Source organism: Lagenorhynchus albirostris, chromosome 13 (genome assembly GCF_949774975.1).
Source record: "Lagenorhynchus albirostris chromosome 13, mLagAlb1.1, whole genome shotgun sequence".
Lineage (NCBI taxonomy): Eukaryota > Metazoa > Chordata > Mammalia > Artiodactyla > Delphinidae > Lagenorhynchus > Lagenorhynchus albirostris.
The window spans coordinates 5,220,345-5,237,880 of NC_083107.1; the positions used below are offsets into that span (position 1 = coordinate 5,220,345).

Sequence of the window (17,536 nt, forward strand, 5' to 3'; positions counted from 1 at the left end):
CTGCTGGAGCAGGACCTCAGAACCAGAAACTCCTGGCTCCACCCCCAACTCCCGGCTCGTCCATCCACTTCCAGGCCTACCGAGACCAGCCTCTCGAGCCCTGACGTTTCTATCAGCAGCAGCGCCAGCACAGCTGCTCCACGAAACTAGCCAAGCTGACCCCGCCCGAGAAGACCCCCCTCACGTTCCTGTTCCTCTGCTCTCCCCGCTTCAGGCTCCGGCCGCCTCACACCGACCGCAGACGGGTAGAGGCCTGAGGTGAGGCTGCTGCGACCCCCTCCCTCCCTCTACTTTCTCGCGACTGTACCGCAAACAGCCCTAACCTTCCTGCAACACTCCTCGGGCCATACTGTGCCCTCAGAAACGGCTCCCTCTCTCTCCGAGAGGGTGCAGAAGCACCCATCCAGCATTCAGAACTCTCTGCCCCTCAAGCCGACTTTGTCACTCACTTACTTTCCCAATTACACTGATTTCCTTGGTCTGTAACCTCGGTTGCCTGAACTAACTTGGTAACTGGTAGCACAGAGCACCTTGCACTCCTAGGAGACTGGGCACTTCTCTGTTTGCACTGGTCCCTGACTGGATAATAAACTCGCAGAGTGAAGGAACGCAGTATGTGTGCTTTAACAAAGTAATCGCTCCGTCGGTATTTTCAGGCAGATGGAAGGACAGGGGAGAACAGCATTACTTCTTGAACCACGTCATCCATATTTATTCAGACACACACACACACTTTTCCAGAAAACTTGAAAAGAACAATTGTGAAGGCAACAGGAAAACACCCTCCCCGCCCCCCCCTCAGCTCCATGCCTATTTGGTATTGAGTGGGGGAACCCTAGCACCAGGAGGACAGCATCTACCCAAGAACACCTTGTGGGGAAACCAGAAACACCTTTTGGGTCCTGGGGGACAGCGGGGAACCTGGCATTTACACATGTACTCACACCACCGCTACTTTAGCAACTAACAGAGAGCCAGGCATGCGTGGATGAGGTTACCAAGACGCTGGAGCGCTGTACACTGCAAGCTAAGAGGCTGTCCAACTTTAGCCGACAGTCAAGGAGTTCACTCTGAAGGTCCCAGTTCATATGATATTTCAGCATTTTCCTGGTCGACCTTCCGTATTGAGAAGCTAAAAACAATCTACGTCAACTACCCAAATGTGTAATAACTACACCAAATACGACGAGCATTGTGAAATCTATTATTTGTGGTTTCCAAAAACAAACACCATTCAAACCTCCATCAAGTTTACAGCAAGAAAGATTCAAACGAGCTGAAAAAAGTCTTCATATACACAAAAATTGTAGCTATTTTAGCACTTACCATATTTTCCAATTCTCCAAGAACTGTGTCATTTTGTAAAATACTGAGCGCTAGCAGTCAAAAGAATACAGACAGTCACTGGAAAATAGCAACCTTGGAAATTATGGGCCTATGAAAAAGAACTGTGGCCTGCTGCACCGACTGTTTTTATAAATGTACTTTTTTTAACCTTACAATTGTTAGTTATCATTAAACTTTATAATGCTAATTCTTCAAAGGTAAGCAGGGCTAGGAATTGCAATTGTATCTGCAGGAATCTGGTGCAGGGTGATGGAAGAAATGGCTAAGAGCTCTATAACATGTGATTTTAAATCTCCTTTCAATTCTACGATGAATTACACTGTAGTCAAAGCAGCAAAGTAAGTGCACACAATTCTTCATGATCATAAGAATGGAAACTACTATCACATCCAAAAGATGTGTTAAAATAATTCTGGCTGTAAATAAGGAGAAATTGCCTTACTAAAAAATTAAATAAATACGCAGTAATTTACAAAACAAAAGTCAGTTCAGTAAGATGAAGGATGCTCCCTGCAAGCGTTTTCTAGGAAGGTACACAAAAAACTAACCTAACGTGGGTCAGCAAAACACAAATGCGTCAATTTCACCATTTCAAGAGCACTGCAGCCTCGTCTGGACCTCCTCCTCTTGTCAGGCTACAGCTCTCATAGCACATGCTTTAACTTTTCTGGGTCTATGTCTTTGAGAGACTTAATTTTAACTTCACTTAAAAGGTAACTCATGACAGCTATCCCAAGCAGTTTAAGGAAATCCACCAGTGATGTGACCCAGACACGGGGCAACTCAAACACACTCGGATATAGAAGTCACCACCCTCTCTCTTAACATGATGAAACAGAGAGTTCTACTGCATTTTAAAAGACACAGGCTTGAGAGAGTCACCTATTTTTCTCAGAGGTAGTGAAGAAGTTAATTAGGAAAAAGAAGGATTTTAGTTTAAAGAAAAAATCAGATAATGGCACACAGAACGGGGCCCAGCACTTCGCAGGACATTAGAGGACTATAAATTAGGTGTGACACAGCTACCAAGGGCAAACATCCTAGGCACAAATTACTTCGCCAATTTGGAAAGAACTAACACATTTAACATTACTTCTACGCTGAACATAATGTCATCATTTTGATGATATAAACACCCCCAAAAAGGCCTTTAACATGAAGAAAACCGTGCCTGCAATGGGCAGAGATGGCTCTTCCAAAGCTCTCGGGGGAGCGGGGGTAGGGGCTCACAGAAGGGGCAAGGGAAGCCAGGACAGACCAAGGCCCAGAGGGTGGAAGAGGAGGACAGTCTATCAAGTTACGGGCACTTCCGGAACACCAGGAGGGAGGACCATCTCGACGTTCAGCAGGGGAACCCTGAGGCCCTTGTGGCTGCTTCCATCGCCCTGGGCCAGGCGAGGGGCTGGGAGTGAGAAGAGCTGATGGGGTCACAGGGGAAAGGCAGAGCCGTCATGGACACGCCAGGAGAGCCCGTGAGAGGATGTGCTGTGTCCTCCTGCAAACGTTTACACGGCAACGTCCAAGGAGCAGGAAACTTTTCTGAATACAGTGGCAGGGCTCCTCCCTGTTTCAAACAGCCCATGGCAGGATTCCGGGAGTGTTAACAGGTGTGGCACTGGAAGGCACGGTCAACGCAAGAGCAGGGACACCTGCGGGGCTGGGGGAGGCGGCGGACGGGGGTGACAGCCAGGAGGCGGCAGAGCCGTGCGCGCCGCAAACTCGGAGAACCCCTCTCACGGTGTCCACACAAGCCTGCGCGGTGAGGCGGCTCACGGCCCCCTCCCGCAGACTCTCGGCCCAGGCAGACTGCTTCTAAGAGCTCCACTCAGATGTGAGGCCCAAGTCACAAAGAGCAAGGGAAAAATGATAAACTGAAACATTTAAAGAAAAGCAAATTCGACAAATTTCTTCATTCTCCCTGTAAATATGGGCCAAATCAAATGTCTTTCTCATTTTTCCCTTTTCTTCTTTATATGAAGAAACGGAGATGAGTCAGTCTTTGCAACACCCGACGGCTGAAACAAGGGCAGGCCTGTGTGTGTCCCTGCAGGATTCCTGCAGGGACAGGGTACGGGGACGGACGTCAGGACTCTTCCATCTCACCTGCCAACGACGCCTCCAAAAACACCTGCACTACCTATAAATGACCGGTCCACCCTTGAGACTAAAAGTGAAAGGGTCAGAGTCACAGTGAGATACCTACCCCACAAGGCAGCGCACAGAATCTCGGAGTTAAACCTCTTCTTATATTTGCGAATCTCTGGGGTGTCGCTCTGTGGCCTAGTGTTGGTGGGATTCACATTGACCACTGAGCCCTTCCGGGTAGGATCTTGCCTTATGGCCTCCGATCTCATTCCATCACAGGAAAATCCCACTGAAACACAGGACACTGGAATTACTTTGTGTCTCCACGGGCACAGGGCCTGCTCCCTTCCCCGCTACGCCTCAAGCAGATATTCATGTCACAAACAACTCTTTGCCTAGGAAGAGCAATCTGTAAGGAATGTACATGGAAAAAGGAAACTGACTCTGCAGCTCATTGCAAATAAGGCAGCGCAAGCGGGCTGGGCATCTGGTCCGAGGTCTGCGCCTGCCAGCCACCAGCATGCGTGCCCAAGCCACCAGAAAGAGCGGAGCAAAGTGCCCGAGCCCATCGCCAGCTGCTTTCTTGTTGCTGCTTTACTTACCCACAGAAGTCACTGTTGTCCCACTAGATGGAGAAATCTGTAGTAATCTGGGGTCTATAAAAGGTGTAAAGGAGGAGGAAGATTTGTGTTTCTGGAGTGTGCTACTAGCGGACTGAGTCTGCAATGTAAATTCAGTCGTATTAATACAATGACAGTAAAGGAACAAACACAGAACACTTCAATCCACCGCTACAATGCACTGCTTCCCAATACAAAAGCCCTATCCCCCCGCTTCCTCCCCCAAAATGCTCCGGAGGTGCTTCTGCATGTGTACCCCACACCCCCCAGTACAGGCTGTTTAACCGGGAGCCAAAGAGAGCTACCCCTCTTTTCAGAAATATCGCTCCTCTAAGACAGAACATGCAAGCTACCAGCAAAATCTATACTTCACGCTCCTCCGGTTTTTAATAAATAATTATCATGAAAACTCCTAAAGGAAGTTTGAAATGTCTTGATCTCAATTCATCAATTTTTGAATTTACTCTCCTGCCCCCCAAAAAGTCCAATGAATCTATGTTGGAATACTGGCAAATCTTAATTTTATACCGTTTCTTTTAAAGTGAGCCTCTTGCCTCTTGCCAGAAAGCTACAGAAGCTTTGGCCACCATCATGTTAGGTGCATCATCGTAAAATCCACATCAAATAGGGGCTCATTAGTGAAAGGTGCAAATACAGAGTAAGGCATATCCTTTTGCTCTTTTAGGAATAGGAGTGTTTTGGTTAATAATGTAACTTAAGACAGAAGAAAAATAAAAAACGGCACAAAGGAAGTGAAACGAATTGTTAAGTGGAAATGTAATGACCATTAAAAACAAAACAAACAGAAAAATAAACTTGCCAGTTTAGTGAGTTAAGGGTTATTGTAAATACTACACATTAGAGCAAAATGGAGCCAAGTGTAAATATAAGAAGGGATGTAAGTATAGGTGGGATATATAAACGGAGGAAAAAACCCATGTCTGACCATGTGCTTTTGTCCTGTACCGTTGCACCCCCCTGGGCAGCTGAAGTCACAGGTCCTGCAGCCCACCCCCTCCTCAGCTCTCCCCTCCCACCTGACACAGCTGCCTGCTGGCAGGCTTCCTGCCCAGGCCCACGATCTGGGGCCCATCCAGCCGACGGCGGCCAATGGGATGCCGAGCCTGCCTTGGCAGTCAACTTGCCCCTGGCTCCTCAAGGGGAGGGAACCAAAATAGGACCAGGTGGGCAGGCCGGCAGTTCAGTGCTTACATTGACACGATTGGCTGAAGCTACGTGCCACTTGCAACCTCCTCCAACTGCTAGACAAAGGCATTGAAACCAAACCTCCCACGAAAACGATCACTTGCTTAACTAAGGACAGGGTGCCCACGGTGGACTGTCCCTGCGCTTGGGGCATAACCCTGTTCCAAACAGCAAGAACCACCCAACCGGCACCCAGACTGAGAGCACACAGCCACGCCTTCGAACAAGCACACAGGATTTCCCATTCAAAATTTGAAATTAAAAGCACGCTCAGTTCTTTGCCCTTCTTGTTTAACATCCTAATTTTCTAGGTTGGCCTCTTAAACTCTGAGTGATGGTAAATTTCAAGGAGAGAAATCCTTCAACAAGGTTGGCAAAAATAAATAAGAGTAACCAACCAACAACACCCACCCTCTCCCCCCACCCCCCGAAACAAACAAACAAAAAAGATCCAGCCCTTTTGGAAGGAGGTCCCTGTACAGAGCAACACATTTATCCTGGTAAGGCCAAGTCTGCTTAATCAAATGTTTCTGTATTTGATGTACTGGATAAAAAGAATGAAAAAGGCAGATTCCACAAATGACTACCAGAATTTCATGCCAAATACATAATGCATCTGAGAACACAGCAATCGTTTTAGACTTTTTTTTGAAAAATAAACTGAATGAGGAAAGCCATGCAACTACACTTATCTAGAGAAAGGTAAACAGTGAACTGGCAAGTTTGGGGGGAGATCGCTCCAGGGTTAAGGGGTTTGTATGCAGGTCTGAAACTTGTTACTGGGGGGTGGGGGCGGGGGGTGGGGGAGAGAAGGGGAGGTGACAGAAGGCGGCGGGCGGGGAGGGGAGGGGAGGGTGTGGGAAGGGCTCTGCAAACTAGCTCCTAGGCAGTGCTGGCCTAACCCTGGGAGAGCAGCCAGCTGTGGTGCGAGACATACCTCGTTAGGAGTGAGCTTGTCCTGGGGTGTCTGTGGGGACATGGTGGGTGTCGGCTGGCTGGAGGATGGGGAGGAGGAGGTGGAGGAAGTGGAGGAGGAATGGCTTTGCTGTAAGAGATCTGGCAAGAGGTGAACGCGACCGGCAAAGCCATTGCTCTCATGATGGCTGGCGCGCTTTTGGTCAACTGCGCTCTGCAGAGAAAACAGGCACACTGGTCTCGCTCGCGCGCCGCTAGCATTGCCGAAGACCCTACCGACACCTGACTGCTGGCGGTGCTGTGTGACTCTCAGCTCTGTTACGTCATCAAGGGACGACTGGAGGCAATCAGCCTGAGCTGCTCACGCTTCCTCGCCAAATGCCTAGGCTGAGCCAACAGAACTCACGGCACCGCATCTGGTGACCGCAGAACCCAAACAGCGGGTGTTTCATCTGGTTTACCTGCCACAGGAGCTGCTGTTACCAAAACCACTGGCTTTTCTCTTTCCTTTTTAAATCTGTCTAAAGCTCTAGAAAGTACCCGTCACCTCTCTGAATCCTGGTCTTGTCCGGACCAGGCCCTTCCCGCTTTCCATACGAATGCAATGCCAGAGCATGAAACACACTCAGGGAAAAGTCCAAAGTGCTGCACAGGTGCCCTGCTCCACTTAAATGAGAAGCACATCCCTTTCTTCCATCTGAGCTAAGAAATGAACAGACCCTTGTAAAACTTGGTAATCCAAACGGAGCACACCTGGGTGGCACACCATTAATATTCAACGAGGGAGGAGCCTAACGCCCGGAGCACAGAAGAGAGGCGCCCCCCCTGCTCCGGCTCCCGGCCCCTGGGCAGCTCCTTCCTGCCTGCCTAGCCGGCTCCCGCCGCAGACCCCCGGCCTCGGAGCCGAGAGCTCCGCGCAGACCCCCGCCGCCCGGCTGCAGACCCGCTGCAGGCCGTGGCGTGCCCCCTGCGGCTTCTCTGTGCTCAGATGCAGACCGTGGGGCCCGCGGGCTGCTGGAATGAGGGCTGCCGCGTGACATGCAGGCGAGCGGGGCAGGGGGGGGGTCCCCGCTGGCCGCCTCGGGGCATGCAGCACACGACGCTACCCTCCGGGTCTCTTGTTAGGTGAGAACAGACGATGATGTAGAAACAGCATGAGTGAGTGAATGAGCAAGTGGGTTAATGACTACAGGAGAAGCTAGCCTCCAACAAGGAGAGAGGACGCGGGTACCTGGCGGACAATCAGGGTGCCCTCCTTGGACGGGGTCATGGCTGGTTCACTCTCCACGTCGTCGTGGACGATCATCGTTTTCACAGACTCCGTCTCACCGTTGCTCAAGTTCAGAGATGACCTATTGAGACAAAATCCAGACGTGAAGGGCCATGACCACGAGCCGAGGATATACCGTTGAGATTTTCCACCTTCTCGGAGTCCTAAGATGAGATCGGGCTACAGGCATAAAGTTTCCTCTAGGGAAATGAACTGCCGTTTCCCTTTTTTCACAGCCTCAAATTAAGAGGAAGAAATGAAACACACGGAGTACTGGGAGAGGCCCTGACATGCACACACACCAACGAAGAGAAGGGGGAAAACAGAAAGGCCGTCTGCTGCTGACTGCACGACGGGGAAACGTTAACTGTTCACAGGATCAGAGGACAGGTTTTCAACAACTGGTCCCAAGTGGACAGAAGGCCCGGTGGGGACACGCATCCCCCCTGAAGCAGGGCGGGACTGACGCGGCTCGGGCGTCCTCCGGCCCCGAGGTGGGCTCCTCGGGGCCTTCCTGCTCCACGTCGTCGTCCTCCTCATCCGTCGTCCCGGACTCCTCGCTGGACGACGAGTAGTCTGTCACCTTGTGCGGCGGCCGCACGTCTTCCGCCGCTCGGAGCTCTCTGGCCAGGGCCGTCAGGTCCTAGTGCAGGAGACAGAAGAGAGGGTCAGGCGGGAGAGCGACGGGGAAACAGCGCAGGGCCAAGCACTTCGTTCTCACTATCCATCTAACGGCCGCGCCAGCTTTGCCAAACTGCCTTGCAGGCTGTTCATCGGTATCATGGAGGGGAGCTCGCAAAGCTTTCGATAGAAAAGACGAGAGCAAGAAAAGTCAGAAAGATAAAACAAAAGGTAGAAAAGATTTTTTTAAAAGTCCAAGGTGGTGGGGCTTCCCTGGTGGCGCAGTGGTAGAGAGTCCGCCTGCCGATGCAGGGGACGCGGGTTCGTGCCCCGGTCCGGGAAGATCCCACATGCCGCGGAGCGGCTGGGCCCGTGAGCCATGGCCGCTGAGCCTGCGCGTCCGGAGCCTGTGCTCCGCAACGGGAGAGGCCACAGCGGTGAGAGGCCCGCGTACCGCAAAAAAAAAAAAAAAAAAAAAAGTCCTCACAGCCGTAAAAAAAACAAGAGCCGAGAGCATTCTTCTCTGGCTATAGAACTCTGGATCAACAGCTGTGTGCAGGCAGACCTTGGTAGTGTGTTATAAAGACGCCCGCCCCTGTGACAAAGTCTTCTTTTGAGGAGATTTTGCAGAAAGCAAGATTTTAGTTAAACAGGGGTGATTTCAAGTACTTATTTGGTGAGGTTTTTAACTCCAACTTTTATTTTTAAAAATTTCCAACTCGCAGAAAAATGAGAGTGAAGTGAGCACAGGGTACGGCTCACATCTGGCTTAACCGAGGGCCAACAACTTGCCACGTGCGTGAACCAAGTTCCTGACGTGTGCTGCGAGAAAGCGCTGCTGTGTGTCTGGCCGTGGGAAGGCAGCTGGGCAGGCTACCCCGCCGCTGCCTCGAGCGTGCACGCTGGAGGGGGAAGCGGCCCAGGGTCAGCGCTGCTGTTCACGAGGGCTTCAGTTCCCTTTCCTCTTCTACATGCAGACACTGTGAGACCCGATCGACTATCCAAATATAACTTCTGAGCTTGACTATGATCTCTATTCTACATTTTCATACAGAAGTTCAATGTACGTATCTTTCCACTTAAAATTTTCACTTAAAAAGTAGTGGGTTTTGGAAGGCAGGCTATGTGGCCACTCTTCCTTTTCCTTCTGGCGTCGCTGCTTCTCACCAGTCAAGAACACGCTTCTTTCCCTGGAGCCTGAGCCTCTGAGACAAGCGAGCAAGGACTGGCCTTGAGTCCTGCTCGCGACTTCCCGAGGACAGCTGCGGCTTTTTGTTAAAGTGACTTTAAAGGGCCGTATTTAATAGTAAGAATGAACGCATGCAGCAAATCTGGGGTGTTAAAAAACATGCAGCAAACATTCAGGGTTTCTAATTCTAGAAGAGAGCAAGCTGAGGAAGGAAGAGGCATGCAGGTCGAATGCAGGCTAAGGTTAGAATGCTGCCCCGACGCTGAGCTGTTCAGACGGCGCTTACCACTTCGCCCTTCGGTCAGCGGGGTCCCATCGAGCCAGAGAAGCCATCGGTGAGGAGGAACCCACAGCACAGGAAGCAGGGAGGAAAGAAGGGGGGAGGGGGCACAGAAATCAATGCAAGCGGGAGACAAAACCGCCCCAGCAGGCTCAAACCCCCAGTGCGCCCAGTGACGGGCAGCTACTGCGTCGAGGACTAAGGAGGAGAGGAACAGCCACGCCGCCGCCCCACATACCAAAGGGCAGCATTTAAACCATGGAGAGTTTAAGAAGGTGGGGGAAAAACATCTCTTCCAAAAGCCAGTATTCTAGATGCCCACTCATCAAGAGCATGTAAAGGTTGATGCCAAGCAAAGAGATAGAAGGCTTTTCTTTCTTTTGTATTTTTTAAATGACTAAGCGGGGGGGGCAGCGGCACAAGTGGGCCAAGGTTTACAGCTTTCCTTATAACCCCTCAAGCCTGCGAGACCCCACAGGGAGGCCTGCAGGCCGCGCAAGGAGAAGGCTTTAATAGAAAGATCTCACTGGAGTTTGAAATGAGTAAAATGGATTTTGTGCAATTCTTACAGCGGGCTTGAGAGGTCTAAAAACTTCCTTCTTATCTTCAGGCTTTTTTGCTGCATTTTCAAGGCGCTGAGATGGCGAGCCCTCAGATTTGGATGACGCTGTGAAGTTCAGAGACAAGAAAGGCCGAGTCACGTAAACATCTGAGTGTGGGCCACGAAGCCACCCAGCCCCCCTGGCCCCCGTCCTCTCCCCTCATTAGCCTTGCTCACAGCAAGGTCTCCACGCGCTGGTCTGAACCCCGGGGTTTGTGACTCCTTCCCGAGAACCCTCGACGGTCACACTGCACTAACACGTGTTCACAACTCCTTGTGACGTTACATCAATAACACAGTAGAGGGAATTTCCACTAATCTATTCTTATGAGTAGGTTAAGATAACCAATACTGATGACAATACCGATGGAGTTTAGACTCAGAAGAGTGGGTTCAAATCTCAGCTTGGATATTTTGCTAATCACCTTGGACGAGTTACGTAAACTCACTAATCTGCAGTTACTTGAATCTGTAAAATGGAGACAATATATACCCATCTCCTGGGGTTACTGTAAGGATTAAATGAGACAATGCATGCACAGTACTCAGCATGCGTAAGCTCTCAAAACCTCACTCTTTACTGTTAAAATTATGACGACTATTATTAGTGTCACCAGCAAACCTACACTGAAACACTGTTTTGTATTCATAATATGCAGCTGTGAAAAATCACAGGTCTTTTCCATGATTGAAAAGGATTTCCAAAATACAGTCAACCCTTGAGCACACGGGCTCGAAGTTCGAAGGTCCACTCACGTGTGGATTGTTTTCAACAGTAAATAATTCCGTACTACAGGATCCACGGGCGTGTAACCACGGATGCAGAGGAACCGGGGGTACAGAGGGTCGACTGCAGATGAGGATTTTCAACTGGTGGGGGGTATCCCTAACCCCTGGGTGTTCAAGGGTCAACTGTACTGATTGGAGCCCGATACCGTGAACAGGCACAGGGAAAAGGAAAGGTAGGCAACCTACATCTCACTCTGAAGCGCTCCCCGGAGCCGCTCTGAGACCCAGGGTGGGAGCCGGGCTGGGATCCTGAGTTGCTGGACCCCGAGGAGCTGCCACTGCCAGGCCTGGGCACCAGCTTCTCCACTCTCTCCCATAGCAGCCTGGGCTCAATGCTGCTGTTGGAGAAGATGACGAGAATAGCTAATGCATTATCCCAAGACGCAGGGTCAAATTATAAACATGCGCACCATGTCATTCGAACGCAGGGATAATGAGAAAATCAGCCTACCAACAGCATTTAACGTGAAATTCACCAAAAGTTACAGTGGCATTATTCATTGGTTTTATCTCAGGTATCTTAACAAACCCAAAATGCTAAAAGACATTCTACCATTAGCAGACAAATCTTCTCTGGGTGTGAGAGGAAACGCTACTGTTTGGTCTAGAAGTGTCACTAGTTCTGTCTCAGCTACAAACTCAGTTTCTTACTATGAAAAATTCCACTTACATAATTACACACAAAATCAAACTACACACAAAGTCCCAGTACCGACCACCACCCCTCACGGCTCTCAAGAACTGACACTTAGGCAGTACGCTCGTTCTTTCGTGCTCTGGGCTGGAAATGTGACCCCACATGGGCCACGGTGTATCCCTGCCGTCGACACACCACAGCATGAGTTTTCTAGGTAAGAATTAACACACGGACTCGGGCACAGGAGAACCCCGCAGCCCACCCTGACCACTGCAGGCTCAGAAAGCTCTCTCTCTGCAGCTTCTGGGCTGTCACCCACTCCACTCCCTCATGTTACATAGCGAGACACCAAGTACAGAGGTTCAGCGATGACCAGAGTACAAAACACTCAAGACGACCTTTCCTTCCTCTAAAACGGTGCTTGCTGGTCGACGGAACGGAGGCGATGACAATATTGCTACCGCTGGGAATACGGTCGCCACCGGCTACGTGAGGTAAGGAGCCCCTGGAATGTGGCTAGCTCAGCTAAGGAAATTAAGTTTTAATTTTATGTAATTTTAATTAACTTCAATGCAAATTTAAGTAGCCTCACGTGGCTAACAGCTCCCATATAAAACAGAACGGCTCCAGAACCTGAAAACTACTTTGTGGTTAATTCTCGAGTTTCTTGCCAACTCCGAGTCAACCACTCCCTTTCTTCCGCAGCCTGTGTGCGATTTCCATACACTCCCAGAGCCCCCAGACATCCTTTGGACAGCAAGCCCTCTCGGGTTACAATTCCCTTAGAATCCCCCCTTCCCTGCTGCTCCTTCCTGTTACTCTCACTGAGACAGGCAGTTTTCACCTTAAAACTGCTGCAATACACAGTCGGATTTAATCTCTCTTTTCACCGCAGATCAATTTGATGTCGTTCATGTGAATGGACTTCACGGCATTTTCTTTACACACGGATCACCTCTTTGCCCCAGAACTTCGTTTATGAGCATTTTTATGCAAGCAGACGGTAGAAGACTGCAGGACACTGTGTAGTAAGTCTGCCCCTAAGCTTCGCTCTTCTCTTACCTGGTGGAGTTTCTCTGACCTGCTTGGCTGTTTTGCTGCCCACTGCCCTGCAGTGGGGAATCCCGACGGGACAGGACGGGGGACCGGGACGTCGTTCTCACAGGAACCTTTGGGTACAAAATACAGCAATTAAATTACTGAAAACATGAGGAGGAGAAGAAAAGACTACTGCCTACCACACATGTCTCTAAGGCAGTCCTAGTTACCTTAGCCTTGCTATCACCGACCTACCCCCAACCCCTGATCCTTCTCCGCCCTCCAGTGATACAACAGAAGAGTAGTCCAAGCCGTCGAAGGCACTGGGACAACCTTTCTATGCTCCTAACCACATTTAAATGATGTTGGCACTGAAGCTTGGTGGCAGGGCACGTACAAAGCATCTTACTGAGATAATGTGAGAATCAGGAAAACAAGCTCAAAGAAACCAAACAATGGCCTACAAATGGATCAGCGAGAAACGAAGAATGTAGGAAGCAAGAAAATACTCAGAGGAAGCAAATTCCAAGTGGAGGAAAAATAAAATGTGTCTTTTTGTTTAATTTCAGCGTTAAGTAATTACCAAACCAAAAATTTTAAAAACATGGAATTAAAAAAAACACCCAAACAAAACCAAAAATCCCTCAATTAAAAAAAAAATCATTTTTTGGAACATTTATGTTAATTTTTTCCCTTATAATACCTTTTCTGAAAATTTTGATACTAATTAATGGTGCAAAGTAATTGATAGCTTTTGTATGAACTTAACACGACAGCTGCTAAAACAAATTTTGGTTCGGTCTGTTCTAGAAGCATACCCTTTATAGATGTACTCTTAAGTTATTTGGGTCCCTTGTGCTTAAGTACAGAGTCAGCGACAGCAATGAAAAGGTAACTGGCCGATGGCTGAACCTAACTGCCTCACTATGGAATTTTCTCCCCACCGTCAAAAGTTCCTCTGCCATTGCCCCTTAATTCTGGTGGTCACCACACCCTTAATTGAAATAAATAATGTTTTAAGAATAACGAAAAGGAAAAAGAAGCGCACGTCTGTCTTCCTGCTCCTTACCCTTGGAGGGACCTCGTCACTGTCTGATCTAGACCAAGCCTTTTGGGCGGGGTCGGGTACCTCCGACTTAGAGTCAGAACTCTGACTTAGCACCTCACTGCGGGAAGGTGGACATGGGTCCTGAGAGCGAAGATGGTGGTGTGCAAATTTGGGAGGAGAAGGGTCACTGAAGGAATGGGATCGCGAGACAGGGGAAACACTGTTCTTGAGAGATGCCAGGTGGGACCACTGTACCTTACAAGAAAACAAAACACAAAACATTCAATGCGTTCTGCAGAAAACGCTTTTCTGGTCAATACCAAATCCAAAGCGGGAGCCGGGGCAACGCACAGGAGGCAGTCAGGACTAGGTCAGCCAAGCAGTACGACAGTTATGCTCTAAGTGGAGAGGTGGTCTGGGGAGCACAATATGTAGAAAAGAACAAATGTACATTTATAAGGAAAACTCTTAATATCCAGACAAATGTTAGAGAGCAGTAAACGTGAAGATTAAAAAAAAAAAAAAGCCTCACAGCGCTCCTGTCGGAGGGGCAATGTGCGGCATGCATTTCTGCGTCAAAGCAGCGTGGACAGGCAGAGAGGGAGAAGACCGCAGGACGGACATCGCCACACGTGCAAACCTCTCTACCCACCCTCCCGTTACCTGGCAGGGCAAGACGTCTGACCAAGTAACAACAGAGCCACATGTTTACTGTGCAAAGACCAACCCCGCATGTTTGGACAGATTGTAAGAGTGTAACTTAAAAACAGCCAGCTTTCCAAATACACCACCGATTTTCCTTCTTTCTTGTCCCAAGTCTTAAAACACTCCAACCCCACAGAACTCCACATATCTTTGTATTAGTTAGAAAAAAAAAAAAGAACTTTGATTTCTTTGTATCCTATTCAGCGCTAGGATTCCCTGAAAGGACTGCTGAGGGGGGTATTCCTTCTATTTGACAACTGAAGAAATAAGACAGGTCCTTGGCAACTGAGTTCATCTGGTCACTTCCAAGTTGGAAAAGCAATCTCTGAAACAATCTGCATTTTCTTGAAATTAAACTTTTTGTTTTAAAATAACTGTTCAATGTGGAAATTTACATAATTCTAGCTATATATCTATTACATCACATTTAATAAAAACAGGAAATACCAAATCAGGATTGGCTCAACCTTGCCAAGCGTTAAAGATCCAGAATTGGTTCCGAAAGAATGTTTTCGTAAGTACAGCTTTTGGCCAAAAGCAACTTTAGATAGAAAAGGGACTCTTTTTCCTGGCCCTACGTTAATTAGTCAGCAGTATAAAAAGCAGTCTATACAATTCATGAACTCCTATTTTCTAAACTGTTAGTGGCCACATAAAGATTTTCTATTTACGGTAAGTATAACGTTCATGAAACCTGTTTTCCTTGTCCCCATTCCCCTCCCTTTCCCCCTTCATCCTGTCCTGCTTTCTTCTGCATCCTTCTTCTTTCCATTCCTCACTCTGTGGAGTTGCCCGGTGGCTTGTGCGTCAGCTCTGCTGTGAATGGAGCCGCTGCTGGTCTCACGTAAACACCAACCTCCCAACGCCCGCCCCCCTGCTGAGCTTAATCCTGGGTCTCCTTTTTACTGTAAAACTGCTCCATACCAAGGATCTTTATTGTAAAGTGCATTCAAGTCCTCATCCGGGTTTGTGTGAACACCAACGCTACCACTACCGTCCCCCAACACATGCAAACATCAGTGACAGGTAAACTCGGGCTCAAGGACTTGAGCCCAGTACTCCGTCCGGATGACACGGCTGCAGGGAGCAAAATGCCTGAAAGTCAATGATTTTCAGCAAGATTGGGAACCAGCGTCTTAAGGATCTCTGGGATCTCCGACATGCGTCATCTCTGCTGTCTGCTTTCTCCGCCAGACAGCACAGAGGTCCCCGACCTGTGAGGCTGAATGCTGAGGCCGACCCAGTGGCCTCTATCCTGACCTACTTCGGGAAAACCCACACCCAACCCACCGGGCCGTAACCTTTTTTGGATGTTGAACCTTTTGAGAATCTGATAAAAGGCCCTCTTCCCAAAAATATATGTACATTTGGACAAATCAAAAAAATTTTACATGGAATTTCAGGGCCGCCCACTCGTAGAACTGGCTGGGAGCCAAGGACCCCAGGTTAAGAAAAAGTCTCCCTCTGTGTACTTACGACACTAACTTTCTAAACACTAAACTGAAAAGTCTCTGTATTTGAGTAAGGAGGCACTTGTTTACGAACATCTGAGTCAGGGAAGGCAAAAAGTCAGACAGAAAGAAGAAATCACCGAATCCAGATATTCTTAATAAGTACAACCTCAATCTTTAAAAAGAAATTCCTGTTTTTCCCTATCAACTGAGGCTACGTCTCTTTAGTCTAAACTCCCTCTGCTAAACTCCTCTCTCTCTAAATGCGGTAACAAACCAAACTGAGCGGTTCAAGCAGGCTGGTGGCTCAGTGAGCCTCTGTGTGCGTCTCCTTGACCCACAGCCAACTGGCCGTTCTACCTGTGGCTCGGCTGGTCTCTGCAGGGCAGGGTGCACAGACTCGGAGTTGCCATTGGAAAAAGATTCTGATCTGGAAGGCACTGGTGGCTCCAATACTCTGCCTGTCTGCTTAGACTGGGCTTCAGGGGAGCTGTGGTTAGTTTTCCTAAATCTATCTTCCACCTGCGTCAGAGAATTAGAAGACATAACTCAGGGTTAGTAGAAAAAAGCAGAGATACCGAAGAAAGCCTGAAAGTGGAAGGAGTCTAAAAAGAAGTCTTCTGTTTTCCTCAACTACAAGAAAAGAGAGGAGGCATATAACACTAGACTAGGATCTGATGCAGAATGCGGAATATTCACGAAGACAGAAATTTAGAGAGGCAGCCTTTAAAATCTCCCCCGGCAAGAAGTCTCGGATTGCATGTGAAGATACACTAGGAAAAGAATTAATCTATCGCAACCAACTAAACCCACGGATTAAAAGAACGTCACCAGGAATCTAACACACGTTTCATTCCACGAAAAATAAAGGCACTGCAGAACAAGCAGGACACTTGCTCCTAGAATGTGCCGTGTGAGGGCCAGCATGGCGGGAGGACACCCCTGCCCGGGCCAGCATCCCGCACTCTGCAGCCCGCCCGGCCCACCCTGCCAGGGTCCGAGGAGCGGTCCTGCTTCATCGCATCCTCCCTGGGAAGCTCTGGGAGCCCAGACGCCCCAGTTCAGTAGCAAACCCTGATCACCGAAAAGCCAGTGAATCGGGCCCAGGCAGGCTCCATCCTCGCGGCAGTTTTGGAAAAACAGACGACAGGCCACCCTGCCCATCATTTACAGCACAAAGAAAAATGCTGCCACACAGCCTCCTCTCTTTCCGTCTCTTGGTCAGCGTCCAGGTCCCCCGAGATCTGCAAAGCTCTGAGGCGCTCCGCTCCCCTCTAGACAGACACTAAGCAGAGAAGAGGCCCCGCCCTGTGCCCTGGGAGCGCGCCCGGAACGGCGGGGGCCGTACCTCGCGGGCCCGGTCGGCGGGCTCGTGCTGGGCCTTGGGCTCGGCGCCGTGCAGGCCGGCCTTGCTCCTGTCCGGCGGCGGGGGCGGCCTCCGGGGCTCATGCTGCAGAGACAGGAGATAGGCTTGCTCCTGCTGCAGCTGCCTCTGGAGCCGCTCCGTCTGCCGCTGCTCCTCCAGCTCCCGCCAGCGGCACTCCTTGGGGGGAGAGGGACACTCAGTCCGGGGCCCGGCACCCGGCACCCGCCTCGCCCCGGCTCACTTCTCCCCAGCCCGGCGTTCACCGACGCTTGTTTGGTGACAGAGCACAACGGCCGGGCTGTGAAATGGCAGGTTACCTGTGGGAAAACCTGACAGCTTGTCGCTAAGCATACTGTCACTGGACAGAG

General features: G+C 49.6%; 1 protein-coding gene across 44 annotated transcripts in view; it reads right to left on the bottom strand.

Annotated features, from left to right (window-relative positions):
* The window catches only part of MAP4K4 (mitogen-activated protein kinase kinase kinase kinase 4), a 172,178-nt gene that overhangs the window by 12,022 nt on the left and 142,620 nt on the right, over positions 1–17,536 (bottom strand). For 4 of the 44 annotated variants that reach the window (XM_060169495.1, XM_060169498.1, XM_060169508.1 and 1 more), the window contains 10 exons: positions 17,151–17,345; positions 13,668–13,901; positions 12,623–12,729; positions 11,110–11,261; positions 10,103–10,200; positions 7,911–8,086; positions 7,405–7,525; positions 6,196–6,387; positions 4,035–4,152; positions 3,551–3,721 (listed from right to left, as the gene is read on the bottom strand). In XM_060169495.1, coding sequence (XP_060025478.1) covers positions 3,551–3,721; positions 4,035–4,152; positions 6,196–6,387; positions 7,405–7,525; positions 7,911–8,086; positions 10,103–10,200; positions 11,110–11,261; positions 12,623–12,729; positions 13,668–13,901; positions 17,151–17,345 — 1,564 coding nt within the window. Of the gene's footprint in view, positions 1–3,550; positions 3,722–4,034; positions 4,153–6,195; positions 6,388–7,404; positions 7,526–7,910; positions 8,087–10,102; positions 10,201–11,109; positions 11,262–12,622; positions 12,730–13,667; positions 13,902–16,162; positions 16,325–17,150; positions 17,346–17,536 lie in introns of all 44 variants that reach the window. The other 40 variants (XM_060169503.1, XM_060169505.1, XM_060169502.1 and 37 more) reach the window with 28 other exon arrangements.